This window comes from Oscarella lobularis, chromosome 7 (assembly GCF_947507565.1).
Source record: "Oscarella lobularis chromosome 7, ooOscLobu1.1, whole genome shotgun sequence".
Taxonomy (NCBI): domain Eukaryota; kingdom Metazoa; phylum Porifera; class Homoscleromorpha; order Homosclerophorida; family Oscarellidae; genus Oscarella; species Oscarella lobularis.
The window spans coordinates 3,236,161-3,260,231 of NC_089181.1; the positions used below are offsets into that span (position 1 = coordinate 3,236,161).

At 47.0% G+C, this 24,071-nt stretch overlaps 8 protein-coding genes and 1 long non-coding RNA gene across 10 annotated transcripts; 5 read left to right on the forward strand and 4 right to left on the reverse strand.

The window, feature by feature from the left end:
- The first annotated feature begins 7 nt into the window (after positions 1 to 7).
- Positions 8 to 1,437, forward strand: LOC136189596 (V-type proton ATPase subunit D-like). Its single transcript, XM_065977603.1, has 9 exons — positions 8 to 97; positions 153 to 270; positions 318 to 397; positions 452 to 519; positions 575 to 619; positions 673 to 776; positions 828 to 894; positions 1,113 to 1,280; positions 1,338 to 1,437. Exons 1-9 carry the CDS (start codon positions 57 to 59, stop codon positions 1,382 to 1,384), a joined length of 738 nt encoding a protein of 245 aa, XP_065833675.1. The 5' UTR covers positions 8 to 56; the 3' UTR covers positions 1,385 to 1,437.
- A 1-nt stretch (position 1,438) lies between these two features.
- On the forward strand, positions 1,439 to 6,720 carry LOC136189591 (uncharacterized). Its single transcript, XM_065977599.1, has 15 exons — positions 1,439 to 2,051; positions 2,104 to 2,276; positions 2,330 to 2,407; positions 2,459 to 2,617; positions 2,667 to 2,810; positions 2,862 to 3,398; positions 3,531 to 3,737; positions 3,784 to 5,643; positions 5,700 to 5,756; positions 5,810 to 5,921; positions 5,970 to 6,096; positions 6,143 to 6,216; positions 6,268 to 6,368; positions 6,417 to 6,511; positions 6,557 to 6,720. The coding sequence occupies exons 1-15, from the start codon at positions 1,502 to 1,504 to the stop codon at positions 6,666 to 6,668; spliced, it is 4,386 nt and encodes a 1,461-aa protein (XP_065833671.1). The 5' UTR covers positions 1,439 to 1,501; the 3' UTR covers positions 6,669 to 6,720.
- A 68-nt stretch (positions 6,721 to 6,788) lies between these two features.
- LOC136189603 (Golgi resident protein GCP60-like) lies at positions 6,789 to 8,448 on the forward strand. The gene is made up of 4 exons (XM_065977612.1): positions 6,789 to 6,914; positions 6,974 to 7,109; positions 7,161 to 7,400; positions 7,756 to 8,448. The coding sequence occupies exons 1-4, from the start codon at positions 6,803 to 6,805 to the stop codon at positions 8,393 to 8,395; spliced, it is 1,128 nt and encodes a 375-aa protein (XP_065833684.1). The 5' UTR covers positions 6,789 to 6,802; the 3' UTR covers positions 8,396 to 8,448.
- Positions 8,449 to 8,564: 116 nt separating this feature from the next.
- Positions 8,565 to 9,361, forward strand: LOC136189604 (uncharacterized). The gene is made up of 4 exons (XR_010670413.1): positions 8,565 to 8,646; positions 8,707 to 8,876; positions 8,924 to 8,984; positions 9,036 to 9,361. It is a non-coding gene; the product is annotated as an uncharacterized lncRNA (long non-coding RNA).
- A 1,151-nt stretch (positions 9,362 to 10,512) lies between these two features.
- On the reverse strand, positions 10,513 to 14,951 carry LOC136189377 (two pore calcium channel protein 1-like). Of its 2 annotated transcripts, XM_065977322.1 has the most exons (21): positions 14,796 to 14,951; positions 14,516 to 14,737; positions 14,342 to 14,463; positions 14,101 to 14,214; positions 13,895 to 13,977; positions 13,722 to 13,842; positions 13,510 to 13,641; positions 13,331 to 13,453; positions 13,162 to 13,280; positions 13,008 to 13,109; positions 12,825 to 12,951; positions 12,561 to 12,768; positions 12,366 to 12,510; positions 12,133 to 12,312; positions 12,008 to 12,084; positions 11,808 to 11,959; positions 11,416 to 11,740; positions 11,274 to 11,364; positions 11,090 to 11,203; positions 10,816 to 11,036; positions 10,513 to 10,765 (listed from the first exon to the last, which is right to left on the reverse strand). In XM_065977322.1, the coding sequence occupies exons 4-21, from the start codon at positions 14,185 to 14,187 to the stop codon at positions 10,584 to 10,586; spliced, it is 2,589 nt and encodes an 862-aa protein (XP_065833394.1). In that variant the 5' UTR covers positions 14,188 to 14,214; positions 14,342 to 14,463; positions 14,516 to 14,737; positions 14,796 to 14,951; the 3' UTR covers positions 10,513 to 10,583. The 2 variants fall into 2 exon arrangements, with proteins under 2 accessions (XP_065833394.1, XP_065833393.1); XM_065977321.1 differs by having other exon boundaries at positions 14,101 to 14,463.
- LOC136189385 (SH3 and PX domain-containing protein 2B-like) lies at positions 13,765 to 15,114 on the forward strand. Its single transcript, XM_065977330.1, has 4 exons — positions 13,765 to 14,075; positions 14,133 to 14,634; positions 14,691 to 14,927; positions 14,986 to 15,114. Exons 2-4 carry the CDS (start codon positions 14,334 to 14,336, stop codon positions 15,057 to 15,059), a joined length of 612 nt encoding a protein of 203 aa, XP_065833402.1. The 5' UTR covers positions 13,765 to 14,075; positions 14,133 to 14,333; the 3' UTR covers positions 15,060 to 15,114.
- Positions 15,115 to 15,140: 26 nt separating this feature from the next.
- LOC136189107 (isoleucine--tRNA ligase-like) lies at positions 15,141 to 19,239 on the reverse strand. The gene is made up of 21 exons (XM_065976950.1): positions 19,090 to 19,239; positions 18,915 to 19,037; positions 18,764 to 18,862; positions 18,660 to 18,714; positions 18,529 to 18,601; positions 18,403 to 18,478; positions 18,203 to 18,267; positions 18,073 to 18,140; positions 17,564 to 17,733; positions 17,433 to 17,514; positions 17,230 to 17,381; positions 17,013 to 17,173; positions 16,783 to 16,964; positions 16,620 to 16,734; positions 16,471 to 16,573; positions 16,303 to 16,419; positions 16,122 to 16,253; positions 15,960 to 16,066; positions 15,550 to 15,910; positions 15,324 to 15,498; positions 15,141 to 15,220 (listed from the first exon to the last, which is right to left on the reverse strand). The coding sequence occupies exons 1-21, from the start codon at positions 19,237 to 19,239 to the stop codon at positions 15,141 to 15,143; spliced, it is 2,646 nt and encodes an 881-aa protein (XP_065833022.1).
- A 182-nt stretch (positions 19,240 to 19,421) lies between these two features.
- On the reverse strand, positions 19,422 to 23,921 carry LOC136189382 (neural cell adhesion molecule 2-like). The gene is made up of 13 exons (XM_065977327.1): positions 23,315 to 23,921; positions 23,061 to 23,258; positions 22,580 to 22,885; positions 22,253 to 22,522; positions 21,897 to 22,199; positions 21,563 to 21,847; positions 21,380 to 21,509; positions 21,141 to 21,311; positions 20,847 to 20,912; positions 20,505 to 20,789; positions 20,163 to 20,444; positions 20,040 to 20,108; positions 19,422 to 19,982 (listed from the first exon to the last, which is right to left on the reverse strand). Exons 2-8 carry the CDS (start codon positions 23,161 to 23,163, stop codon positions 21,299 to 21,301), a joined length of 1,410 nt encoding a protein of 469 aa, XP_065833399.1. The 5' UTR covers positions 23,164 to 23,258; positions 23,315 to 23,921; the 3' UTR covers positions 19,422 to 19,982; positions 20,040 to 20,108; positions 20,163 to 20,444; positions 20,505 to 20,789; positions 20,847 to 20,912; positions 21,141 to 21,298.
- Positions 23,437 to 24,040, reverse strand: LOC136189108 (endoplasmic reticulum chaperone BiP-like). The gene is made up of 2 exons (XM_065976951.1): positions 23,966 to 24,040; positions 23,437 to 23,913 (listed from the first exon to the last, which is right to left on the reverse strand). The coding sequence occupies exons 1-2, from the start codon at positions 24,038 to 24,040 to the stop codon at positions 23,437 to 23,439; spliced, it is 552 nt and encodes a 183-aa protein (XP_065833023.1).
- Between the last annotated feature and the right edge of the window lie 31 nt (positions 24,041 to 24,071).

Genomic DNA, 24,071 nt, shown 5'->3' on the forward strand with positions numbered 1-24,071 from the left:
ACCCGGATTTGCAACAAGGTACGGGTTTCGCTACGCTATTGACTTCAACTTCCAAAATGTCGGGCAAAGATCGCATTGCTATATTTCCATCTCGGGCGTAAGCGCTTCTCGTATCATCGCGTTTGGGGAGCTAGGCATTCGGTGCAATTTAGCGCGATGACGCTGATGAAAAGCCGACTCAAAGGGGCCCAAAAAGGACACAGCTTGCTAAAGAAGAAAGCGGACGCGTTGATGCTGCGATTTCGACAGATCTTAGCAAAGATCATAGAGGTGCGCACGTCTCTAAAAACGCCTCTTCTCTAAATCGTCGTCTTTAGACGAAAATGCTCATGGGTGACGTCATGAAGGAAGCGTCCTTCTCATTGGCCGAAGCCACCTATTCCGCGGGAGACTTTAGGTCCTCGCGAACGAGAAAGCATTTTTTGATCGTTTTCTAATTGGATTCACTTAGCCTCGGGGTTCTACAGAACGTCGACAAAGCTCAGACGAAAGTCAAGTCTCGAAAGGACAATGTAGCGGGTACAGTGTAGCTAGCACCTTAGCCTTTATGAGACGGATCTCATTCTCGTTTCAGGCGTGTCACTTCCTATTTTTGAGTGCGTCTCTGAGGGAACAGATAGTAAAGGGTTTTTTTTTTGAAGCGTTCTGCTTGCCTACGTCATATTTCTGTAGCTTACGAGTTGACTGGTTTGTCACGTGGTGGCCGGCAGGTGACTCATTGCAAGGAACTCTTTGGAAAGGCAGTGACTCTTCTGGTGGAACTAGCTTCATTGCAGGTCAATAAACAAAGTATTTTGGTAGGAATTCCTAATGTCTGTATTCCGTAGACGTCTTTTATCACATTGGATGAAGTGATAAAGATTACGAATCGTCGTGTCAATGCAATTGAGCATGGTATGATGCATGGGGGCTGGGGAATATTTTGAGGGAAAATGCGTAGCGGATTTTTGGCACCTTTGACGTCTAATGCAATTAGAAGTGTATCAGATCCTCGCCAGCTCTTTAGATCCTTGTGCGTGATACCTCTTTACTTTGTTGCTGCACCGCCCAGTTCATTTAGGAACACATTTAGGAGATATTGCACCCAAGTGCTTCATTTATGTATTTTTTAGTCATTATTCCTCGTATTGAGAGGACGATTAGCTACATTACAACGGAGCTCGATGAGAGAGAGAGGGAAGAGTTTTACCGACTCAAGAAAATACAGGAAAAGAAGAAGAAGATGCGAGACGCTGACGAGGCTGAAAAATTGAAGCGGCAAGCATTGGGAGAAAGAATAGGTATGAAAGGGGTGGCACTATTAGCGGAATAATAGGAAAATATGTAATTTTGCTTAGAGGCAAGAAATCTTTTGGAAGAAAGAGATCCAGATCTTTTGTTCTAGCACTCAAGACCCCTTTGGATATCACGCGTGTAAATTTTGATGGAAAATATTCACTCGTTGTTGTCATGATCACGACAGGGATCCGGGCATTGGCCGGGAACTCCGACTTTCTCTCAAATGTCGTTCAAGAACGTCTCTCCATTCGCCAGCGTTCTCGCCACGGCGCCGTCTCACTGCGTAGTCGACCAGACGGACGTCGCCGACGAAGTCGAAGCGGCGAAACGCGCCCTGGAAGACGACATCGCCTTCGACGACGATTTCGAAGCGACAGAAGCGACGCGCGACGACGCAGACATCGACGAACGATCGCCAGCGCTCAACGCGAGCATTTCGTTCTCGTCGCACGCGTCGCTGACGCGCAATCGCGACGCAATCGCCGGATTCGACGAAACGAAAGGCGACACATGGATCTATCCTACAAATCTTCCCCTTCGCGACTACCAGTTCAATATCGCCCAAAAGGCGCTCTACAACAACACGCTCGTCTGTCTGCCGACGGGATTGGGAAAGACGTTCATCGCCGCCGTTCTGATGTATAATTTCTATCGTTGGTATCCGGGAGGGCGAATCGTTTTCATGGCGCCCACGAAGCCGCTCGTCGCGCAGCAGATCGAGGCTTGTTTCAAGGTGATGGGAATTCCTCAGTCGGACATGTCCGAGATGACAGGTACAAGAGAAATGAATAAAAAATTGACTTTATTTGAATATTTTGCATCTAGGTCACATGGCACCTCCGAAACGGGAGTTGGAGTGGCGTGAAAAGAGAGTTTTCTTTCTGACGCCTCAGGTGATTCAGAATGATTTGAGTAGAGGAAGTTGTCCAGCTGATAGCATCGTCTGTCTGGTGGTGGATGAGGCCCACAGAGCGTTAGGAAATCACGCCTATTCACAGGTGAATAAGAAAACACGAGAGAAGAGATGAGGTGAGAATAGACGGGATCTTAGGTCGTACGTGAATTGAGCAAAGTGACGACGGATTTTCGAGTCTTGGCTCTGAGTGCGACGCCCGGGGATAACGGCACAGTAAAGCGAGTCAATAGAAATAAAGATTTTTTGATATTATTTACGATTTAGGCTGTTCAAGAAGTGATCACCAATCTAATGATATCTCACGTGGAAATTCGCTCGGAACAAGCAATCGATATTCGACCTTACGTACACAAGCGAAAAGAGGAAAAATTCGTGATTCCAATCGGAGAAGAACTCGGTCGAATCAAGCGGAAATATCTAGATGTACAAATTCATAAGAAAAAAGCGAAAGAAAACGAATCTTTTATATTAGATTATTGCTGTTCCCGTGACGCGACTTTGCAACAACGGCGCTCTCTACAACCGAAACCCCGACTCCTTATGCAAATTCGGCGTCTTCAAAGCCCGAGAAGGCTTTCGCAAGCGCCTGGGAACCGAACCCCCAAACTCCATTCTCGTAAGAAACAAAAAAAGGAAATCCTCATATTTTTTTGAGGTCGTTTTCTAGGCGCGGCATCGCGGCATCGTCGAAGGCGACTTCGCTCTCGCCATCACCTTGTATCACGGTCTCGAACTTCTTCTCCAACACGGACTTCGTTCTTTTTATCATTTTATGAAGAGTGCCGTCGACGGGACGAAAGGCGCGACGAAAGCGCGCTTCGAGTTGCTCGGCAACGCGTCGTTTCAAGCGATCATGCACGAATTGCGCGATAAATTCGATCCCTGCGACGACGTCAAAATGTCGCCGTCAACATTTATGACGTCGGGAAAAAAGCCGAAAGACGGGCGACGACGCGCACTATCGGCCGATGTTCTCGCATCCAGTCATCCAAAATTAAAAAAATTATTAGAAATCGTATTGGAGCATTTCAAGAGCAAAGGCGATTCGACGCGCGTCATGGTCTTCTCCCAGTATCGCGAGAGCGTGCACGAGATCACCGAAGTCTTGTCCCAACACGCGCCTATCGTCAAACCGATGTCGTTTATCGGTCAGGCGTCGACGGGAAAATCAAATCGCGGTCTAACCCAAAAGGAACAAATAGAAGTAAGAGAAACATAGAATAATATAAGGAGATATGTATATTTCTATAATTATATAACCCAACGCTCCGTTTGTTAGTACTACTAGTGAGCCAGATGCATGTATGACTAATATCTTTTATTTGGCGCTACTTAGGTCGTTCGGAGTTTTCGTCAGGGTGGCTATAATACGCTCGTAGCGACGTGCGTCGGGGAAGAGGGTCTCGACATAGGGGAGGTTGATTTGATTGTCTGTTTCGACGCGCACGCGTCGCCTATTCGTCTCGTTCAGCGAATCGGGCGAACGGGACGAAAGCGAGACGGTCGCATCGTCATCTTGGTGACGGAAGGAAAAGAGGAGAAAGTAAGAGCAAAGAAATAATTTTTTTTATTAATCGATTCTTGTTCAGATTTCAAAGCGAAGTGAACGGAATAAGAAGGATATTTATAAATATATTAGCGACGCTTCGCGATGGCTTCAACTCTATTCGCGCAATCCGCGCATGGTTCCGCGTCACTTTCGTCCCGTCGTGCGCAAAGTCGAAATGAACGTCGCCGATTTCGTGAATTTGCACGCGACGCGACGAAAACGAAAAGCGTTGCCGCCAATCGAAAACGATTCCGACGGTTTTCCGTCCGTCGCGATGGCGACGGCGACGGCGAGCAAACGAAAGCCAAAATCGCCTTTTTTGACGTCAGACGAATTGGTTTCGTGGTCGAAGAATTACATGGTGTCGGCGAAGGAAGCGACAACGATTGCGAAGACGGTGGAAGGCACGCTGAAACGCGATCGTCCTTTAGTGTGTTTAACGAAGAAAGGAGACGAGGCTGGGTTCAGTGGGAGCAGCGCCTACGCCGAGGATCAAGCGACGTATAGTCCCGTCTTTCGCGTGAGTCATTCGCGCACGTCGGAGCAGCTCGTCGAAATGATGCAGTTCGCCGACGAGTGTCGTTCGTGGGAGGAGAACGGCTACGATCCGTACGCTATGGAAATGGCCGCTTATTTGAATATAGACGACGTCGTCATCGCGACGACGGCGACGACGAAAAAAAAGGCGAAAGGAAATCGTCTTCTCGACAGCGACGATGACGTCGTCGAGAGAAAGACGACGGAGGGAATTCTTAGTGATAGTGAGGAGGAGATTGTCGCCGGGGTGCCGCCGCCGTCTTCGCTTCGTGAGCCCGGTGACGCGAAGGAGACGGGATCCGTCTCGATTCCGGCGCCGCCGTCTGTGGACGAGGCTCTCGCTTGGCTGCAAAGTCAAAAGCCGGAGATTTCAGATGTCTCGCGTCGAGTGATCGCGGAGACGGACGATGAAGAAGACGATACGCCTGTGGTTGTAGGAAAGAAGAAACGAAACGTTTTTCTGAGTCCCGAAAGCGAGAGTTCGCTTGTAAAAGTTTCCAAACGAAAACGTCTCGTCGCATCGAGCGACGACGACGATAGCTTCGACGACATCGCGAAACGACCCAAGAAGAGGAAAACGAAGGAGAGACTTTTTATCGACACTGACGACGATGAGGACATATTCGAAGATCGCGGCAGAGCGAAATCGACTAAAAAACCCGTCAAAATTAATGAATTTATCGAAGACGAAGCCCAATTGTCGGACTGCGACGCAATTGTCGTCTCGTCGGACGAAAACGAAGACGAGACGGCCGTCGACGACAGTTTCATCAACGACGAGACGCTTCCATCGCAGGAGAGAGAGAAAGACGGGCCGAGTCCCGCTAGCATGACAACCGTCTACAGAAAAAGTCTTCTCAGTCCGTCTTGCCGTCTCGCGACGATGGGAAACGCGTACAAAATGCGCTTCAGTCCGCGTCATCAGCTCTACGGCAAACAGGACGGCGTCGACTTGCGCTACACCGGCAACGATCTCGATTCGTCCTTTATCGACGATCGGAGTTCGTTCGGCGAAGCGGAAGAAGATAATCGCTTTGAAATTTCCGAGGAGGGCGAAAGCGAACAAGGAACGCCTCGGCGTCTCGTGACGGCTCGGAGACGCGTGCTGCGACCGTTGGACACGTCGAGCGAGCTGGACGTTTCGTCGAAGTCGACTCAACCCCAGAACGACGCCGATGCGACGGCAACGGCGGCGTTTGGGTTTGACGACGACTTCGACGACGATTTGGACGCTCACCTGCAGCGATTGTCCGAGGAGGAGTTGACCGGCGGTGGTGGTGGTGGTGCCGTCGTCATTAGAGCGAGTACGCCGAAAGTTCAAAAAGTAGCTGAAGTCAAAACGAAGTCACCGGCGCTAGTCGAAGTAAGGAATCGATGCTTTTGCGTTTGAACGTCCTTTGGAGCTCTTTTTTTGAGTAGAAAAAGGCTCGAAATGCTGTTCTTGTTGATTCGAAGACTGCGTCGTCGTCTTCTGTGGTCGAGTCGCTTTGTATGGGGGGTTTTTCTCTTGGGTAAATTGGTCTCTATAGATCGTTTCGGCGTTGCGCTTGACGCACGGGGTCGATTTGCGCGTCTGTTCGATTTCCCATTGCGATTTTATTGTCAGCAATCGAATGGGCGTCAAGAAAGTTTTTCGCTCGGGTACGATCGTTGTTTATTTTTCTTCGCGAATGATTCTCCTTGTTTTAGACTTTGCGAAGGGAGGCAAGGCGACAAGGCTAATCGATCAGATTAAGACGATGTTCGAGTTCTTTGATCGTCCGTGTTTGATAATAGAGAGAGATAGAGAAAAGGCGAAAACTGTCGGACAAAACCAGTAAGCGTTTTGATCTGTTTTGAGACCGGATTTATCCAGTATTTAGAAACGGCCACATGAATTCGAATTTGGCTTGTTTTGTGCAGACAAACATGAAGATTTTATTCAGTGACAGTCCAGGTAATAAGCGAATTAAAAAACCTGTTTTGAAAATTAATGCTTCTACGTCAGAAATGACAGCGTCGCTTTTGAATGATTTGGCTGGTGTGGAGAAAGCAAAAAATGCTGGATTTCATTTACCTGATGATCTCAATCAAGATACGTGCAAACCGGTAAGCGAGACTCTTTTGCATATCCAAATACCGGCACTTCTTTCTTAGGCATTCAAATTCCTTCTATCTATTCCCCAAATTAGTTTTATAACGGCTGCAGATCTTTATTACAGTTTCAGTTCTCTTGATGAGATAATTAGAAGGTAGACACTCTAAATTTTTTTTAAATCTTACTCTCCTTTCTTTAGCACTTCTGATGAGTTGGTAAAACGCGCACATAATCTGTCAAAGAATCGTGCTGATTCCATTATAAAATATTTTACGTATACGTTTGATTCAAGTATGTTGCATGGCAGATGATGTATTATTAAAAAAATTGCTGCAATTAAAAAATAGTTCATTTTTCCTAGAAGCTTTTGCACATCGCGCGTCGCCGGAGGAACAAAGAAAAGTCGAGTGCGCACGCTCCTTGTTATTTCTTGTCCGGGTTATCAATGGACTCCGAACTTTCTAGCAAACAGCTGACAACAACGGATCAAAACCAATCCGAATGCGTGTTAACGTTAGAAGAGATGTACGAAGTAGCCGTTAACCACTACAAACAAGGTGAGGCCTCTTTCGAGGACTCAAAATGCCACTTTGAAAAGAAACGTTACGCTGAGCAGTCAGAAACGATTTGGCCGTATCGTACGAAGATCGAATGAATCTAGTCGCATATTGGCGTCAAGTAACACGCGGAAAATGGGAGGCAAGCAAAACGAAAGACGTCGGATATTTCGACGTCATCGGAAACGATAGAATGTAAGTAAAACGCGTATCGCCAGAACGAAAAGTCATCGTTTGAACGCTTAGAAAAGCTTGGCGAGCGTTGGGCGACATGGGAACGGAAGAGGCGCAGCAGAAATTCGTCGACACGCTGACTATTTGTTCGGCTCAGCTTCAGGGATTGATGCTCGAACGAAAAACGGCGAAGGAGGAGACGAAGCGACGGGAGAGAGAGGCGAGGGAGCGCGAGGAACGAGAGAGACGCGAACGCGAGGAACGAGAACGAATGGAGGAGGAAGAGAGACGAAGAAAAGAAGAAGAGGAAAGGTAAGGGAGAGAGAGAGAGAAAAGAGGAGATTTAAACAGTTAGAGATCACTCAATGCTTTGGGACCTTATAGGGTTCTAAAGCATTGAGTGGATCCCTATTAAAAATGAAATGAGACTACCTACAGTCTATTCACTTTCACTTCGAACTCCGAGAATCGTTAATAACTTTTTTGTATAATCGTATTACTTTACACATCACATATCATCCTAAAAGTCTGTTTTATGCTCTGAGGTACTATAAGACATCCTACTATGTATAAAGTACAGTGTAGGGCAGCTAGGGCAGAGTTCGAAGTGAGAGTGAATAGACTATAGGTACAGTACTGAAATTATACTAGTGTCTCACTTATCTAGGCTAAAACAGCAGCAGCAGCTTCAGGCTGAGTTGGAACAACAGCGACAAATGCCTCATCCCAAGACGGAAACACCCCAGCGAATCGAAAATCAAAACAATTCTGAATCTCAACAAGAAAATGCTGTAGATCAGCCGGATGGAAGCGAGACGAGCAAAACGAGCGCAAATCGAGCCAAATTCGCCGTTCATCAGATCAGCGCCGACGATTTCATCTCCGAAATGAAAAAGGATCCGGATTCGTGCATCGTCGTCGGTCGAGGCGAATGCGTCACGGTTCGCGTGCCGACTCGCGCCGACGGATCGGCACTCTATTGGGAATTCGCCACGGAGAATTTTGACATTGCGTTTGGGCTGAGCTTCGAATGGGGATATAGCGTTCCGTCGTCGTCGACGACGACGTCGGGGAGTGGGCCGCAGTCCGACGCCGCTTCCGGCGAGGGCGCATCCAAGGCTTCGAATCCCGACGCGCTGACGCGTGTCGATCCCATATTGCCCATATTGCGACGCAATAGTCACGAGCAGGTGATCTCCGGGCGGCACAAGTTTCCCGGTGCCGGTGTCTATTTGTTGCAGTTTGATAACTCGTATTCCCGGGTTCGATCCAAGACGCTCTATTATAGAGTATACTATACGAAATGATTTTTTTTTTTGTTCTCTTGGTGTCAGGTGGAATAAAGCGTCGTTTACAGTTATGCGGGGCTCCGGTTCAGTGTAAAGTGAGAATGGTAAAAGACGGGTAGATCAACTAAATAGGTATGATACCATTTTTAGGAGAAATATATCTCCCAACCTCCTGAGTGATTGCGCATGCACTCATGACGTTCCGTCACTCCCCGACGTAGTTTCGCCGTCGTTTCGACGCCTTTGTACGCGCTCGGTTGCTGAACGAGGTACAGTAGTTGTTGTCGCATTTCATTGGAGCTCTCCTAAGCCGTACGTTGCCGATTTAGGGTCGATTTTTTCGTCGAGGCACGTGCTCCGGTATCGTCGACAAACGACGCCAATTCCACTCTCCGCAGCCTTTTTGCATCTTGAATTCAAGGCGAGGGCCGCTTTGGTCGATTTCTAAGGCTCGTAGCGACAACTGGGGCTCCTTTTGAGGGTCACTCATCGTTTTCAAGTAAATTGAGGTCTAATTGACTGTAGTTTCTAATGCATTCTAAATAGATTCTTGCTCCTTGAGAAAAACCTGGCTTTTAGCACGAAGGTTTTCGTTTTAAACGCTAAGGTACATAGATATAGCTCAGCTGCTGTTTGTAAACCATGTTTCTCGTTTTAGATATTTACAAGGTGAAGAGATGAAATGACTGGACTGGTGGATATTTTATATTTGTTGTTGTAGAGTAGTGAGCTGTATGTAGTAGGCGCATATTACAATCGCGCGCGGGGCTTTTGCATGCGGGCAAGAGCCACGCAACTTCGGAAACTCAGTCTCTCTCCGCGAGAGCTGAGTTTCCACTTGCGCGGCGCTAACTCTAGCGCGGAGCTAGATCCGCGCTATTACGTAGATTCGCGCTAGAGTTGGTGCCGCGCGAGACAGTAGATAAGTAGGAGAAGCTATGCGCAAATTTTATTCAATAAAGTCCCGGATGTAGAAAAATTGAACAAAAATCGTCTATCCTTCTTCTTCTTTGACGCGGGGAGGGCGAGCATATATATTGCCTGTCCTCCCCGCGTTGCCCACCGTTTCCCCAATGGGAAAACGGTGGGCTCGGCGCTCCTTGTCCATTGTCCACGGCGTCTTCTTCGGCGCTCCTTGTCCTCTTCTCTCCACTCACTCCCATTGAGGAACGTGAGCAGGGACCTAACTTCCCCCCAGGTCCAAGGGGTGTGACATACTCCCATGTCATCCAGGGCGACTTTCACCCAAGCCGCAAGGAGGAGAGCGCATTAGACGAGTTAACCTCCAGCTCCCAAGGAGGTGGGATCACCCAATCATCCCGCAGGTTGAGGCCTTCAGTATACCCCTTCAAGGCCCAAAGGGGGTACCCTCGCCACCGGGGCACGGGGGGAGTCATTAACCCAAGACCCGGGAGGACCGCGATTTTGCCCACAGCGTCTTGCCCAAGTGGGGGATGGTAGTTATCACTCGTACCACCAAGAGTAGGGCCGCTCTATCGCCCCGGCAGAGGTGCGGCCTCTTTTCGCTCTCGGCCCAGAGGGATGGCTGCGTCTGGCCTCGTCGGATTGGGGGAACGACTACACGACAAAACAATCGACGGGGAAACAAATGAGTTAGGTACCTCGAAAAACAGAGACATCGTCAGCGATGCACGAGGGCGGAGCATGGTGATCGGCACGTGCCGGGTAACGAAGGGAGCCCTCTTCGCGATGCAGAGCTCTCCTGAGCGTTTTCTTCAACTGAAATGTAGACGTGGTTGATCTTGCGCGCTTCCTTCCTATTTGGGACCGCATCGGAGCTACGAGAGCACCGAAGAACACAGGAGAACACCGAGGAACCCATCGAGCGTTTCTTTTTCGCATCAAGTGTCGTACGAGCAACGCTACAACTCCGCTTACATGCTTAGCCACGGTGGTAGCCTCGATAAACTGCAGTTTTGCTCCATGTGGAAGTCGTCTGGCTTGGAGGCGTGAGCCTATGGGGGTGTATGCGCGGTTGACTGCCCGTACAATTTATCTATGAGAATGGCCACTATCTCTTACCTTTTCACTCAGCATGTCAGTGTAAGCGCTCCTCCCAAAGGTCAATAAAACTAGAAGCAGAAGAGACCGATGCCACCCTAAGACGAAGGCGGTCAAAAACTACAGATTCTTAGTTATGAACGTTGGGTAGCCAAAATCAATAAGCAAATACAACAATAATAATTCATGTATCTTTGGGTAGTGTGCCTGACCTTGACCTGATGCTTTCACGCCTCTTAGTGTAGAATTCGCCAACACCCAGTTCGTGTTCGAACTCTTCTCCCTCATCAACGTCAGACGATGCGTCGTCCTCTTCCTCCGCCTTGTCGCCCATTTCCTCGCCTCCCACAACGTCTCCAAGTTCATCTTCGTAAAAAGTGTATACGTCAGATTCTAACGGTAGACAGTCGACTGACCTTCAAACATTTTCTGTAGCAAAATCTCCGCATTTTGAATCTTCTTCAAAATGCGAAAGCGCAAGCTTTGCTTGTCGGCAAGCTCTTGCACCGTTTCGTGCCGCACTTCCACGCTATTGGTATTGTTGATATGCGTCAATGTGACGGCGACTTGTCCCGTGCCCACTTCGTCTCCGCCAATCAAACGATTTTTATCCGAACTCTTCTTCGCTTGAGGATTCCTATATAAATTAAAGGGTATAAATACTAGAAATATCGTAGAATCTTCACCTACATTCCCACACCGACTCCGAGTTCCCCGATCTTCTTTTCCACGGCCGTTTCAAACTTTGACACGGTCGAATCATATTGCAGCATAAACGCTTCCAAAATAAAAGCTACAAATATACTAAGAAACAACGTATCATGATAAGAAGAGAGAGAGAGAGAGGAAAAGAACGCGTGCACTCTAGGCATACTTTAGGACCAAAATGACGCATATCAAGTGAAAGCAGAGAAAGTAGATTCGAGCCGACCAGTGAGTCATCAAGACAAAGCCCTGCGTGATAACTAAAGAGAGCAAGTACGCGGAGTATATACACAGATAAAGAGTTGGCTTACTGTGCCACTGGTTCACGACAGTCAAGTCAAAGAGAACAACCAAAGCCCTTCCAAAATTATTGAAGTTGTTCTTGCAATAGAGGAGTTCGCTGAAGTCCGAATTTCTCAGGCTGTCGTGTCCACCGCACGTCATGGCAAAGTCTATGTACGTCGAGTTTTCGTAACCAGGAGGCACGGAAGCCGAATACGTTGTCATGGTTGGAATAACGCCGAGTGGGGAACTCGTGGAATTCGTCGCATTGGTCCCTACCCCGTCCATTGGATAAAACGTTATTCGACCACCGAACGCTTCCATGCCAATCACAGCGAAAAAGTAGTAGAACACCTGAGAAAAAAACGTTTGAATTAATTAATTAAAATAATTAATTAATTGCGCGGGGGACTTTTCTTACCAGCATAATGGCTCCGTAGGTAGTGATCGCTGGCCCGATTTGAAGTATGGTGTTTATCACCACTTTGAATCTGTTGATGCTGCCCACTATTTTGATGAGTCGCAACACTCGAAGTACCATGAAAATGTCGAGAGTCGCTCGACTTGGACGCCCTAGAAAAAAGAAATCGTCTTATGGATATATTGCTATATATAAGCTACATGTTTCGTCCGCGGCGACGGCTCCGACTTCGACTAGCAAGGCAACGGTTGCCGCTCCCATAATCAGAAGATCGAATCTAGTCGTATATAAAAGATTACATTTATACGCACTATTGACGTCTTACACGTTCCACAAGCGACGAAAAAAGCCCTTGATTCCCCACGCGTAAAATTTCAATAGGATTTCGAAATCGAACAGAACGAGAAAAACGGCTTCGCCTATTTCTTCGTGCCTAGCGCTCAAGTCCAATCCAATAAAGACGGCATTCGCGACGATGATGACGTCAAAAACAATGCGAAAAGCTCTAATACAAAAATCCCCGTCACAGGAGAACGGGCGTCCGAGAGAAATGCGTACGTGTGTTTAACAATATCACAAACGACTTGACTTGCTTGAGAATTATACAGCGTAGAGCAGCATCGTTCCCAGCAAACGTCATCCTCTTTCACCTCCACAATTTCCACGTGAAGATAATCGACGATATGATAGAAGCTCGTCTTTTCTAGAAAAGAATTATAGTTCCTCGATGTACGTAGATTCCTTCGTTCGAACCTATGTATCCTTGAGCGTTTTCGTCGAGAACTTGCCAGAGAAGAAGTCGCTGGGCGTCGCTCCAGCGTGGCTTTAGCCGTTTCAATACAACCTCGCATCGTTCATGCGTGACGATCCACTGATCGCGATTGGCGACGCGCGTACGCAACAGCTTGAACGCTTTGCGAATGCTCTCCAATTTTCGTCGAACCGAGCGTTTCACCTCTTTCTATATAATATATGAAGAATTCGTCGCGCGTAATCTCTACGACTAATCGATTCGACCTTTAAGTGCTTCCTATAGTTCGAATAGACGACGGCGAGAAATATGCTCATGAAGATGTACATGGAGATGCAGACGTAGGCGATGAAAAATAGAGCGTACCATCCGTTTTCGTTGTACGCCGGCATCCTAAAGTAACAAATCCGGTTTTTCTTTTTCTTCTTTGACTCTCTTTCTCAACTTACATTACGTCGGGATTATTAGCTGACGTCATCAATACGTAGAGATTGAAAAAAGCGTCGCCGTAATTTCTAAAGTAACCGCGATTTCCGGCGTCTTTCAGACCTCTGCGCGGAAAAAAATCTAAAAAGTGGCTCGTTTCTTTCTTTTATACTGTACCTGTTTTTAAACATTTCGAGAGCTAGCAAAGCAAACATTGCTATAGTTAGAAAGACGAGAATAAGAACAGTGAAGATATCAGGAAGCGTCTTTCTGATATTGCGAAACGCCTTTCGAATCTACCACACAAAAATTCCCAACAGAAAAGTCGTATTTTTAATTGAGTCACCTGTCGGAAGTCGCTGAAATTGATGATGAAAATGGGACGAAGAGCGCGGGTAATTCGAATGGCACTGTCGGAACAGCACGTGTTCACCAAGATGATATATATCAACATGTCAAGCACAGTCAACTAATTAGAAGAGACATATTGATTTATATGTATTTATTTATAACATTTCCACGTGCCGCTATCATGACGACAACGACGATGATCTTCGGATCGCGCCAATATTTGCCGCGATCGATGACGAAAAGCGAGCCGTGATAGATGCGAAAGGCGAAATAGACGAGACACGCGATCTCGACAATCATCGTAGCCTTGAAGAATCGAAGAGATAAATGCCCTGCATGCATGAAGCGCGCGCGCCGCGGCGCGAAACCGCGCGCGCGTATTTTACCCAGTATGGCGCCTCGATCTCAGGAAGCGCCGGCTTCTCGAACACGACGATGAGAAGATCGACGAGAACGGCGATATAGAGAGGAATCGTCAGCCAATAGCTGTTATAAAGCCGATACCATCTAAACGCGGGTTTTCTTTCATTGAAACGCGCGTCCCCGAGCCTAAACGAACTTGAGTTCTTTTTCGCCGGCCTTAAAGTGACTCGGACGGCCGACGCTCGCGTCTTCGAGGTACGCGACGACTAGAAGCTCGTCCTGCATGAGAAAAAGGCGTTTCGCACGTGCAAGAGATATATCGAGCGACGCAAGACAAGCTACGTGTGCTACAACGTCGATCATTCGATCGTTTCGAGGTACGATCGCTTCTTTTGTTCTCACCAACTTGCTGAGCGGTTTTTCGGACGGCGTAGAGCGCTCCGTTATGTCGTTTTCTTCCAGCGTATCGTCGCGCTGCTTCGCACTCATCTCGGGCCTCGTAGCACGCGATTCTCTCTGCGCACGCCGAAAGATCGTTCGATTGAGAGCGACACTTCGGTGCCTACTCCCCTAACCACGCCCCTATCCTGGTCTCTGTCACGTGCATCGAAGCTAGCAAATCACGCTGCGAAAAAATGCTCACTGATCGCGAGTCGTCGTCGAATCTTCTCGGCGGTCGTTCGTCGCCTAGCAGCGTCGTATCCGACGAGGCGATCGCTCACATCGTTAATCTCGACGTCGTCGGATTCGAAGAGCGCAGATCTCCTAAGAGAGATTACGTTTTTCTAATCGACGTTCATTGGAGCGACAAACGCACGATTCGGGTGCGACGCAATCACGAAAAACTTTTCCAATTTCAATGTAGCCTGCTCGACGCGTTTCCATGGGCGGCGGGCGCGGATGACGGTCGAAAACGGACGATTCCCTATTTGCCAGGTGTGACGTCACCGCGGCCATAGCCCCCATCCGTTTGTTACGAATTCTCGGTGTAGGCAAGAAGTTCTTTCGCGGAAATAGTCGAAGCGTGGCTCAGCAGCGCCTACCGCAATTACGAGAATACGCGAAAAAGTTCATTTCGGACGTCGACGACGACATACTTCGTAGCGATCTCGTACGATCGTTTTTCTCGCCGCATCCCGAGGACATGAGGCGATCGCTAAGCCAGGATAGGCTATTGAGCGCCGAATGGTCCGTGCACGACCAGAGGCAACGAAGCCAAACGCTTCCAGGTGAGCACCCCAACGCACGTTATCAGTTTTTTTACGCGCGCCTTTTTCTGTCATTCAGCTTCGTCACCTGACGAGGTACTCGTCAATGTGCCGGATGTGCCGGCCGGCGCCGATCGATTACTGACACTTTGATAGCCTAGTATAATGTAAATTGTAATTCTTTGAATAAAGTGCGTCATTTCCTTGATCACGCCTTCATTGACTCCGCGTTCCTTAGGACGTGCTGGCATCGTTGACACAAACTTCCCTCGTTCGAAGACCAAAACTTCCAACATCTCGGGCATTTGTGAAAACTGCAACGACGCGTTTCGACCCAAATCTCGTCACCCTTTCCCTCTGCATGAAGCGCGACCCCGCAATTCAACCAGAGAATTTCCTCTTTTGACTATAGTTTACCTTCGTCTTCCACAGTCCCGCTAACGCTGTACCGCTTCTCCGGCAACAGTCCCGTATGCACGCACAAATCTTCAATCGTTTCGTGACCATCCGCGGAAAGAAGCGTGACGTGCGACGCGACGAGTATCTCGGCTAGAGACGACGATCCGCAAAGTCCCACAGATCCGTGCAGTCTCTAAAACAATCATTATAATATAAGCTACAGACATGACGGTGAATTTTTCACTTCGAGCGCTTGAAAAATCCGACCGGGACGCGCTGTTATAATCAAGTCGGCGTCGAGAGAACTACCAATCGTTTTATCGACTCGCGCTATTTCCATTGCTTGGTTGCAGAGATCTTTCACTTGACGTCCTATGACGAAATCGGATGCCAATTCGGGTCGATGCCAGTCGTTGTTAGTTTCTATCCAGCCATTTTTGAAAGCGCCTGCCGATTCTCCCTTGCGACCGCGTCTATGCGCGTAGATTTCCTCGGCAAGGTGAGGAGCAACGGGAGCGAAAGACTTGGTCACAGACGTCAGGATGTGAAAGAGAGCCGTCTGAGCGCTGCGACGCGCGCGACTGTCGATCTCTTCTACGTAAAGCCTAAAGGAAATGCCATAGGCATATTTTTTTTGAGCCACGAGAGTCTTACCTATCTTTTATGGAATCGAAATAAAATGCTGATAGGTCAGTCGCGATTAGATTCGTGAGGTGGTGATTGACTTTCGAAAAAGTGGCTTCTTCGTACGCGATGGTCACCTGGAAAATAAACGCGTACCGAGAGAGAAGAGAATCGAGGCTGTTCTCTTGTCACTTTCTCAGCGTAGTCGCGAAGCAAATGAAGTAGGTATTGATCAAGCGGATTCATTTCCTTATAGGCAATCATGTCCGCGTCTGGATCAAAGTCGTGAAGACAGCCCAGCATAAAACGAGCCGTGTTGCGAATCTGCGCGAAAAAATAAGAGATTTGGCCGTTTGTTTTCCTTACACCTTGCCTTGCGAAAGAGATCGCTCATCTGCGACAGAACGTTGGGACCAATCAAAACGTCGGAAGTGTAGTCCGTAGAACTGGCCCACAAGCGCAGAACGTCGGCACCAATCCCGGGTTTATTCTAAGAAAGGGATTCGAAGTAGGGATCAACGAATGTTCTTTTCTTGTCCACCTTTGTTCCCTTGATGATGTCATCGGGAGATACGACATTTCCTATGGACTTTGACATCTTCTGTCCTTCTTCATCCAGAACAAAACCGTGCGTGATAACGTGTCTATAAGAAATATACGGTACTTGACTTTTCGTAAGTCTCCTTTTACCTGTATGGGGCTCTGTTATCAAAGGCGACTCTAGTCAACAATGAAGACTGAAACCAACCGCGATGCTGGTCTGATCCTTCCAAGTACAAATCAGCAACGCCACCGTCCGGCAAATCTTTAAATAAGTCATAAGATTTTTTCTAATAAAATATTTTCACTGTACCTTTGAGGACTGTCGCCCACGAGGTGCCGCTATCAAACCAAACGTCCATCGTGTCTTGTCCTCGTATGTAGTCGCCAACTTGATGAGCCATTCCAGGAGGAAGAAGTCGATCGAGGGAGAACTCCCACCAACAGTCAGTTCCGTGTTTTTCCACGAGAGAAATAACGTGGTCAACGGATGATCTTCGATAGCAGCGATATTACGACAAAAAACCCTCGCTTTGCTTATACCTGTTCATAAAAGCGTCTCCCGTTTCTCTATTATAGAATGCCGGTATGGGTACGCCCCACACTCGCTGTCGCGATATGCACCAATCGTCTCGACTGCCCAGCATGGCAAGCATTCGATTCACCGAAACGGATGGCGTCATTTTGACGTCACGAAGACATTTCTAGAAACGAGCCGCCGTCACATGAAAGCGCTTGGCTTACAGTGACTCTGCCTCACCACAGCCTCGTGTTTCAAATTTTCCAAACTAGCGAACCACTGAGGTGTCGATCTCAGTATGACGGGCTTCTTTGTACGCCAGTCGTGCGGATATCGGTGAGTATAGCTCGCCAGTTTGACCAACGCCTGTTTCGTCTTCAGTTTTGCAATAACTGAAGAAAGAAATGCTTGTGCATAACCAATAAGTCCAGCCCAAAAATCACCTGCGTCATTTCCATCACCCAAGACGTCTTTGCCGTGGAATTCTCCACTAGAGAAACTCCCATTGTCATCCACGTGGCAAGACTATGAAACTGTATTAAGATGTGATTGAATTTTTTTCTTTCTCTCGTACGAGATCGAGACCGTGTTCTTTTCCCACGTGATAGTCGTCTTGCCCGTGCGCTGGTGCCGTGTGAACGAGTCCCGTTCCCGACTCCATGGTTACGTGAGATGCGGGAAGCGTCAAACACAGAGAGTCGTTCTCGAAAGGATGACGATACTTGAGCCGTTCCAGTACTGAACCTACGAGCAAATACCTACATGAGATTTATATGATTAAGATTTTACCTGGAAAGCTTTTGACTATAGTAATTTTTTCTCCTAAAACGTGTTCAAGATTTGCGATTCTTTCTGCAGCTACTATGAACAATTCTTTTCCCCACGTGACCAGACAGTATCTAAAAATGTTAGGAATTAAAAAGTGGCATTGGTTGGGTCCCCTCAAAACGCACTGAGCGTCTGCACTGTAGCAAACTGCTCTATTGGCAGGCAATGTCCATGGCGTTGTCGTCCAAATGAGAAGAGAGGGAGGCCCACCTGATACACGTCCAGCGAGGCTTGAATTTATTTATTTATTAATACCTTCTTCCCCTTTCAAGATGTCGGGAAGATTGGCTTCATCCAGAACTAATTTCACGTAAACCGATTTGCTTATAGTCATAGATCAAAAGTTCAGTAAGGATAATTGGTCGTAAAATACTGCTAATAATACCTGACATAGTCATAGTATTCAAGCTCAGCTTCTGCCAAAGCCGTGCTAGAATCATAGTCCCATCTCTCCCCACAAAACAACAATAAAATATTTTAATTACCGTGAGGAGGGAGACCAGAAAACAGGCTTCACACCCCGGTATATATGACCCTATTAAATAAATTCCACTGCACAATCCCTGACGTTTCTTTTCTTCCTACCTTCTCGTACATACTAAAGAAGACTCTTAGCTGATTGGCTTCATAGCTCTTATCCAGTGTCTTGTATATCTTTGACCTGACAATGCAGAGTAAGACAAAGAACTTTTTCATTGTGACACTATTAACCAGTCGGCCAACAGTCCCCAACGTTGAAACGACTTCATTTGCTGTTGAACACACTTTTCTGCAAAGCGTCGAGCTAAAAGAGAAACGCAATCAATATCATATATAGATACGTACGGAGGAAGAAAAGAGACCTTCTCTTCTCACAGTCAGTGGTTTAGCCTGCCTATCTTCCCCACTCCTTAGTGCCTAAATACATAATCAATAAAAGATAAAAAATGTAGTCTGAGCTCGTGACCTTGAGTTCTATTGGAAGTCCGTGGCAATCCCACCCGGGAACGTAATGTATCCTATATCCGCTCATCATTCGAAATCGAATTATAACATCTTTCAAAATCTTAATTGCAAAAAATTGTATTATTAGGAAGTATTTCGAAAAATTGACTGACTTTATTGAGAGCGTGTCCAACGTGAGTTTCTCCGTTGGCGTATGGAGGGCCGTCGTGCAGGGAAAAGACGGGCAAATCGTCGCGATTCCACTGCCAATCATAAAGAGAATAGAACTTTGCGTCCTATAGAAGTGCGCTCAAAGTCAAAGGACTCGAAAATGAGCGATTGGAGGACTTTTTGCGTCGATTCTTCCTTTATCGCGGCTTTGGAGCGCAAGAGAAAACTCGTCGCAGGCAAATTTAAAGTGCTTCTGTAGTCCAATGCTGTTTCATTAGAGAACGCTCGAATCGCTCGCGCAAAACGTCTGCGAGCGAGAAGTTGCATTGGAGTTAACGCGCGCTAGCTGTATTTTTTGCGTCCATCTGGACATCTATGATCTGGCTAACCAGACCCTTGCGCGCGTTACCGCTGGAGAAAGGGTCTGGTCAGGGTCTGGTTAGCCAGACCATAGATCTATGGCCAGACAAAAAACTTGGCCAGACTACGTCCATCTACTCGTCCATCTGCATAGTTCTGTACATGTATTGAGCATGTATTGCAACAAACTACTTCACTAAAAATGATCCTGGTGGTGATGCTAACACATACAATACAATGCACTAAAAATTGTCTCTAATTAGTAGATGGTGATGGTGATGATGATGATGATGATGACGACGACGACGATGACGATGATGATAACGACGACGGTTTAGATTTATCCTCCATTATATCTACCAATTCCGTATATTTTTGGTCAAGCTGTTTGTTAGTTCTAGCTTCCTCAGAACAAGAAGATATTTTTTTCTTACGCTTGCTCCTCAACTTGTAGACAAAAAAAACAATTCCAAAGAGCATTAGCATTAGTACTGGAGATCCAATTGCTCCACACATACTAGCAATTAATTGCATTGAATTAGTAGATACTGTCTTTGTTGCTCTCGTCGTATCACTATGATGTGTTGTCATCAGTGTTACATTTTCTTCGTGATGTGTAATATTGCTTTTTTGTACATCATTCGTACGCATTGTACCCCCAAAAGTTTCACTTTCAGGTTCAAGCACACCACCTGTATTGTCCACTGAATCTAAAAGACACCATTCCAACTTAGCTATTACCATAGTAGTGTATTAGAAACAAATACCACGAGTTGGTGTGCTAGAATTCGTTGTTGATGGTGGCTTCGTTGGTGGGCTGGTACCGGTAGTATTACCTACATGTATATGACAGCGTAAGAACATGAAGTACATATGCACATACTCTGTACCTCTTACAACAGTAACTGGGTATGTCCATGATAAGGAGCTGACATTGAGAAAAAGGATTATAAGCTGATCCATCAGCTGATCTGGTTTCAAAGGAACCACTACTTGTACGTGGCTCTGGTTGCGCACACAGAAGACATTGTTATCATTGAAATGCGATGTAAAAAACGCTCGAAAACAAAGCCGATTTCTTGAGCCCGTTGCAACAGAAACAGGAAAGGTGACATTCGTTGCATCAGGTGAAATAGAAACCACTCTCTCTAAAAGTTCCATAAGAATCTCTTCTAGATAAATAAAAGAAAGAAACTAAGATTCTATTGCTTTGTGCATAGTAAACAAATTACTGTTTGTAACCGTGATAAGAAAAGGAGTTGAACAACACGCGTTGTTGTCAATACAAAAGGAAAACGATCCCTCATTGCCCTTTTGACAGCTTTCAATAGAAAATATTGTCATACCGCCGATGTTTTGACGTTTCAGTTCATCTGATTTCAGTGTGTTGCCGTCCTGAAGTAGGCTTCCATTTCCAGGTGGCGAACAATACAGAACTATGTCATCCTCTTCTCTCACAATGTTACTATCTGCAGTGCAATTGGGTTGTACAGCACAGCCACTGGCACTGACCAGGTCTATATAGAAATTCAATCAAGAATACACTGAAGCAGTCAAGTTTGGTTACTTCCTACCAGGTAGCCCAGCAATCAAAATTGAGACAGCTAATAGCCACCGATACATTTGTTCGTTGTTTCTACCTGATAAAAAAATTCGTGCTGGTAATTCGTCATAATGAGCGTGCGAGCGAGGGGGCCCGCTAGAAGGAAAATCCCCTGGGGCTCTAGTCTAAGGCTCTAGTCTAAGTTTAGACGCCTTTCTCTCGCGATTTCAACTTCGCCTTGAAGCCCTGTGTCAAACACGTGAGCTCGATTACGCGATACTTGCGAATGACTGGTGCGGCGCTGAAAACGAAACGCGGGCCTTACCCGCAATCAAGATAAAGACGGAAGCAACACGTCAACTCCTCGTTTGAGCCAGAAAGCAGCGAGAATAACCTGTCGCTGGCGAAGATGATGTAATGCCACGTGTCTCCAGGAGGCGTGACCATAGAGCCATACGTGCCTGATGTTTATTGGACCATCGATCAACTTAAGAATCTAACAGCACAGACAAGCAACAACCCTTTTCATAAATTGGCGCTCAGAAATGAGCTACGTCAAATTACCTAAACCTCTTTCTTAGCAGCATAGCAACGGCTAGCACGAAGACAAAAAGAAAGCAAACAGCTATAATCATAGTCCACAACGAAACCGACGTTTTTGCATCCGGAGATGGCGTTGGTAGCTTTACTTCGCCTGGATTAAAGACGTATAGTTTCCATGTATAACACCCTACAAACTGATCTTACCATCATCCACTGCAACTGAAAAGTATTTACTGTAAATTTCTCTGTTCGTGCGCATGAGACAGACGAAAACTCCTGCATCTTCCATGACCACACTTGGAACAATCAGAGTCTGGTTTCGATTTTCTACACTTTGGCCATTTTTCAACCATTCAAACGTGACTGTGCCCAAATTGCATCTCCCAATTAGATACTCGCTATGACAGGAAATCTCAAGACGACGCCCTTGCTTCACTGTTAGAGACGCTTTTGAATTCAAACTTTGATGACAACACGTACACGTTTTTTCTAGAAACAGTTTTATATAGAAATAGGAACATTGCTACCATCTCACTACCTGGACTCTCATCTGGCGTAAGCCAAAGTTCTATACTGGCTTGAACAAAAGATAAATAATTCATGACATAGCAGGTCACCATTCCCGTTTCTTGCATTGTTACATTGAAGATGGCTAGCTTACTTGAATTCCCATCAACGGTTACGTGAAACTTGGGGTCTAATCCACTAGCAACAGTGTGTCCTTTGTGCTGCCAAGCAATCAGCGGTCTCGGATGTCCTTCGGCTGTGCACGTGACGTTGACGTCGGCACCTCTTGTCACTGTCACGTTTTCACTCCATTTCCCAACAATTTTTGCAGGGTCTAAAAGAAGCAGTATTTAATTAATACTCATTTCTTGTACTTGGCGAGTGTACATTCAACAACGAGAGTTTGATTTCCCGAAACGTCGCCAGCAGTGTAACTACTCGCTGGCGAACATTTGTACACCCCGGCATGCTCTCGCGTCACGTTGACAATGTCTAGAAACTCGCCAAAGAAGCCGTCGAATTTATATGGATATCGCGTTTGAATTCGAATGCCAGCAAACTTCCATCGAACTGCCTTCACATTGATGCCAGCACAAACAAGACGAACGCTGCCGAACTCCTTTGCGGTAAAGACCTGAGAGTAGAAAACGGGTCCGGCTGAAATAAGGCAACAATCAAATAATTATGACCACATCCCGGGGTTATATCTCTCACTCTCTTGTAATGTGATCGTTTCTTTGACGCTCTTGCTACCCGCTTTGGCCAAGCAAAAATAATCTCCGATGTCCGACTTTAGGAGTGATTCGATGAACAAGTGAAGCCCGCCGCCTGATGATGAGGAAAGGACTCGCTTATCGCAATCGTTTTGCCCGATCAATTCATCACTACTGCCCTTTGTCCAGCCGATCAAAACAGGTAAAGGATAGCCATAAGGCTCGCAGGCAATGTCAACAAAGTCACCGACTCGGAGGGACACTTTTCCGTTTATTGGCTGCGGCAACACGAACCGCACCTTTACACCTTTAGGGAGAGGAAAATCGTAGTGAAGTATGCACACAAAGCTACCTATGGCGGCTACGATAAGCCAAGAGAAAAAAAAACGTAAACTGACTCTGGAAGCCAGTTAGCGGATACCCTATTGTCCTCCGGCACACCCGCTCGAAGGAAGTGAAAAACAACAGACGTTGCGCAATACCTGGCTCTCCAGCGGCGGAAAGATTGCCGACAGCGGCGACAATCGAAAGCAGCACGATAGCGACGTCAACGCGACGCCAACGCAAACGGAAACGGAACGACATCGCGACGCGAACCCCCGCTGACGTCGGCACCGATGTATCGTTCAGTTGCAGTGAATAACACGAGCGCTATCGTCGTCGTCGCTCAGCGCCGTTCGCTTCGAGGAGAAACGCGGTCAATCCAGCCGAGCCAAGAACAATAGTATACGCGTACCGGCGACAGACACGCCTTATAACCAAGTAAGGTAGGCGAGAAAACGTCAATCTGGCCAAGTCTTCATTTCTAAATAAATAATCGTAGGAAAGAAATTAACATTACAAAAAAAGGATATTTCTTCACTCTAAGTGAATCTTTTCTATGTTCCGATTTCGTTGTTCAATGGCCGAGACTTGAAGTGGCCACGCGCCGCCAATGATGCCCGCCTGTAGCGCGACGCCCGTCGTCACGGCCAAGTCGGGATTCACGCCGACATTGGGTTCCATTCCGCCGAAAAAATCGCGTATCAGCGCGCGAATTCGCGGCACGCGCGTCGATCCGCCGACGAGAACGACTTCGTCGACGTCGTCCGCCGTTCCCTTGACAACGTCTAATACCCGTCTGACGGGATCGAGAACTTTGAGAAATAAATCCGCGTTAATCGACTCGAATTGTTCTCGCGTGATATTCATTGTTGGAAAATCGTCGATATTAATAAGAGCCCATTGATTATCTGTGAGCTCTAACTTCGCTTTCTCGACGCCCTGAAATAATTTCTGCAATTGATCGGGATCTCTCACATCCCCGGCTGTCGCGATCACGTGATCGACGAGTCGCTGATTAAAATCCTCCCGCCCTCCCGCCCAGGCGATTATTTCCGGCCATCGCCATGGTAACGAACATCCCGCCCTGCACGGAGAGTAAGGAAACGTCGAGCGTCCCGCCCCCCAAATCGACGACCATCCACTGCCAATCATAAAGAGAATAGAACTTT

Bases quoted from the DNA above. Each gene is read 5' to 3' on its own strand.
- LOC136189596 (XM_065977603.1), top strand. From the start codon at position 57: ATGTCGGGCAAAGATCGCATTGCTATATTTCCATCTCGGGC. The intron at 271-317 runs GTGCGCACGTCT...CGTCGTCTTTAG, and splicing joins TCTTAGCAAAGATCATAGAG to ACGAAAATGCTCATGGGTGA. The intron at 895-1,112 runs GTATGATGCATG...TGTATTTTTTAG, and splicing joins TGTCAATGCAATTGAGCATG to TCATTATTCCTCGTATTGAG.
- LOC136189591 (XM_065977599.1), top strand. From the start codon at position 1,502: ATGTCGTTCAAGAACGTCTCTCCATTCGCCAGCGTTCTCGCCACGGCG. The intron at 2,811-2,861 runs GTAAGAAACAAA...GTCGTTTTCTAG, and splicing joins AACCCCCAAACTCCATTCTC to GCGCGGCATCGCGGCATCGT. The intron at 5,644-5,699 runs GTAAGGAATCGA...TTTTTTGAGTAG, and splicing joins AGTCACCGGCGCTAGTCGAA to AAAAAGGCTCGAAATGCTGT.
- LOC136189603 (XM_065977612.1), top strand. From the start codon at position 6,803: ATGGACTCCGAACTTTCTAGCAAACAGCTGACAACAACGGATCAAAAC. The intron at 6,915-6,973 runs GTGAGGCCTCTT...TACGCTGAGCAG, and splicing joins CGTTAACCACTACAAACAAG to TCAGAAACGATTTGGCCGTA. The intron at 7,110-7,160 runs GTAAGTAAAACG...TTGAACGCTTAG, and splicing joins GTCATCGGAAACGATAGAAT to AAAAGCTTGGCGAGCGTTGG.
- LOC136189377 (XM_065977322.1), bottom strand. From the start codon at position 14,187: ATGAGTGCGAAGCAGCGCGACGATACGCTGGAAGAAAACGACATAACG. The intron at 13,978-14,100 runs GTGAGAACAAAA...TTTCTCATGCAG, and splicing joins AAAAACCGCTCAGCAAGTTG to GACGAGCTTCTAGTCGTCGC. The intron at 12,769-12,824 runs GTCGAATCGATT...TATATTATATAG, and splicing joins ACTATAGGAAGCACTTAAAG to AAAGAGGTGAAACGCTCGGT.
- LOC136189385 (XM_065977330.1), top strand. From the start codon at position 14,334: ATGCTCACTGATCGCGAGTCGTCGTCGAATCTTCTCGGCGGTCGTTCG. The intron at 14,635-14,690 runs GTGTGACGTCAC...TTCTCGGTGTAG, and splicing joins GACGATTCCCTATTTGCCAG to GCAAGAAGTTCTTTCGCGGA. The intron at 14,928-14,985 runs GTGAGCACCCCA...TCTGTCATTCAG, and splicing joins ACGAAGCCAAACGCTTCCAG to CTTCGTCACCTGACGAGGTA.
- LOC136189107 (XM_065976950.1), bottom strand. From the start codon at position 19,239: ATGCAACTTCTCGCTCGCAGACGTTTTGCGCGAGCGATTCGAGCGTTC. The intron at 19,038-19,089 runs GTCCTCCAATCG...GCACTTCTATAG, and splicing joins AGGAAGAATCGACGCAAAAA to GACGCAAAGTTCTATTCTCT. The intron at 16,420-16,470 runs GTGGACAAGAAA...TCCCTTTCTTAG, and splicing joins ACATCATCAAGGGAACAAAG to AATAAACCCGGGATTGGTGC.
- LOC136189382 (XM_065977327.1), bottom strand. From the start codon at position 23,163: ATGTCGTTCCGTTTCCGTTTGCGTTGGCGTCGCGTTGACGTCGCTATC. The intron at 22,886-23,060 runs GTATTGCGCAAC...CTCTCCCTAAAG, and splicing joins TTCCGCCGCTGGAGAGCCAG to GTGTAAAGGTGCGGTTCGTG. The intron at 21,510-21,562 runs GTAAGATCAGTT...TCTTTAATCCAG, and splicing joins TTCAGTTGCAGTGGATGATG to GCGAAGTAAAGCTACCAACG.
- LOC136189108 (XM_065976951.1), bottom strand. From the start codon at position 24,040: ATGGTCGTCGATTTGGGGGGCGGGACGCTCGACGTTTCCTTACTCTCC. The intron at 23,914-23,965 runs GCGATGGCCGGA...GATTTTAATCAG, and splicing joins GCGGGATGTTCGTTACCATG to CGACTCGTCGATCACGTGAT.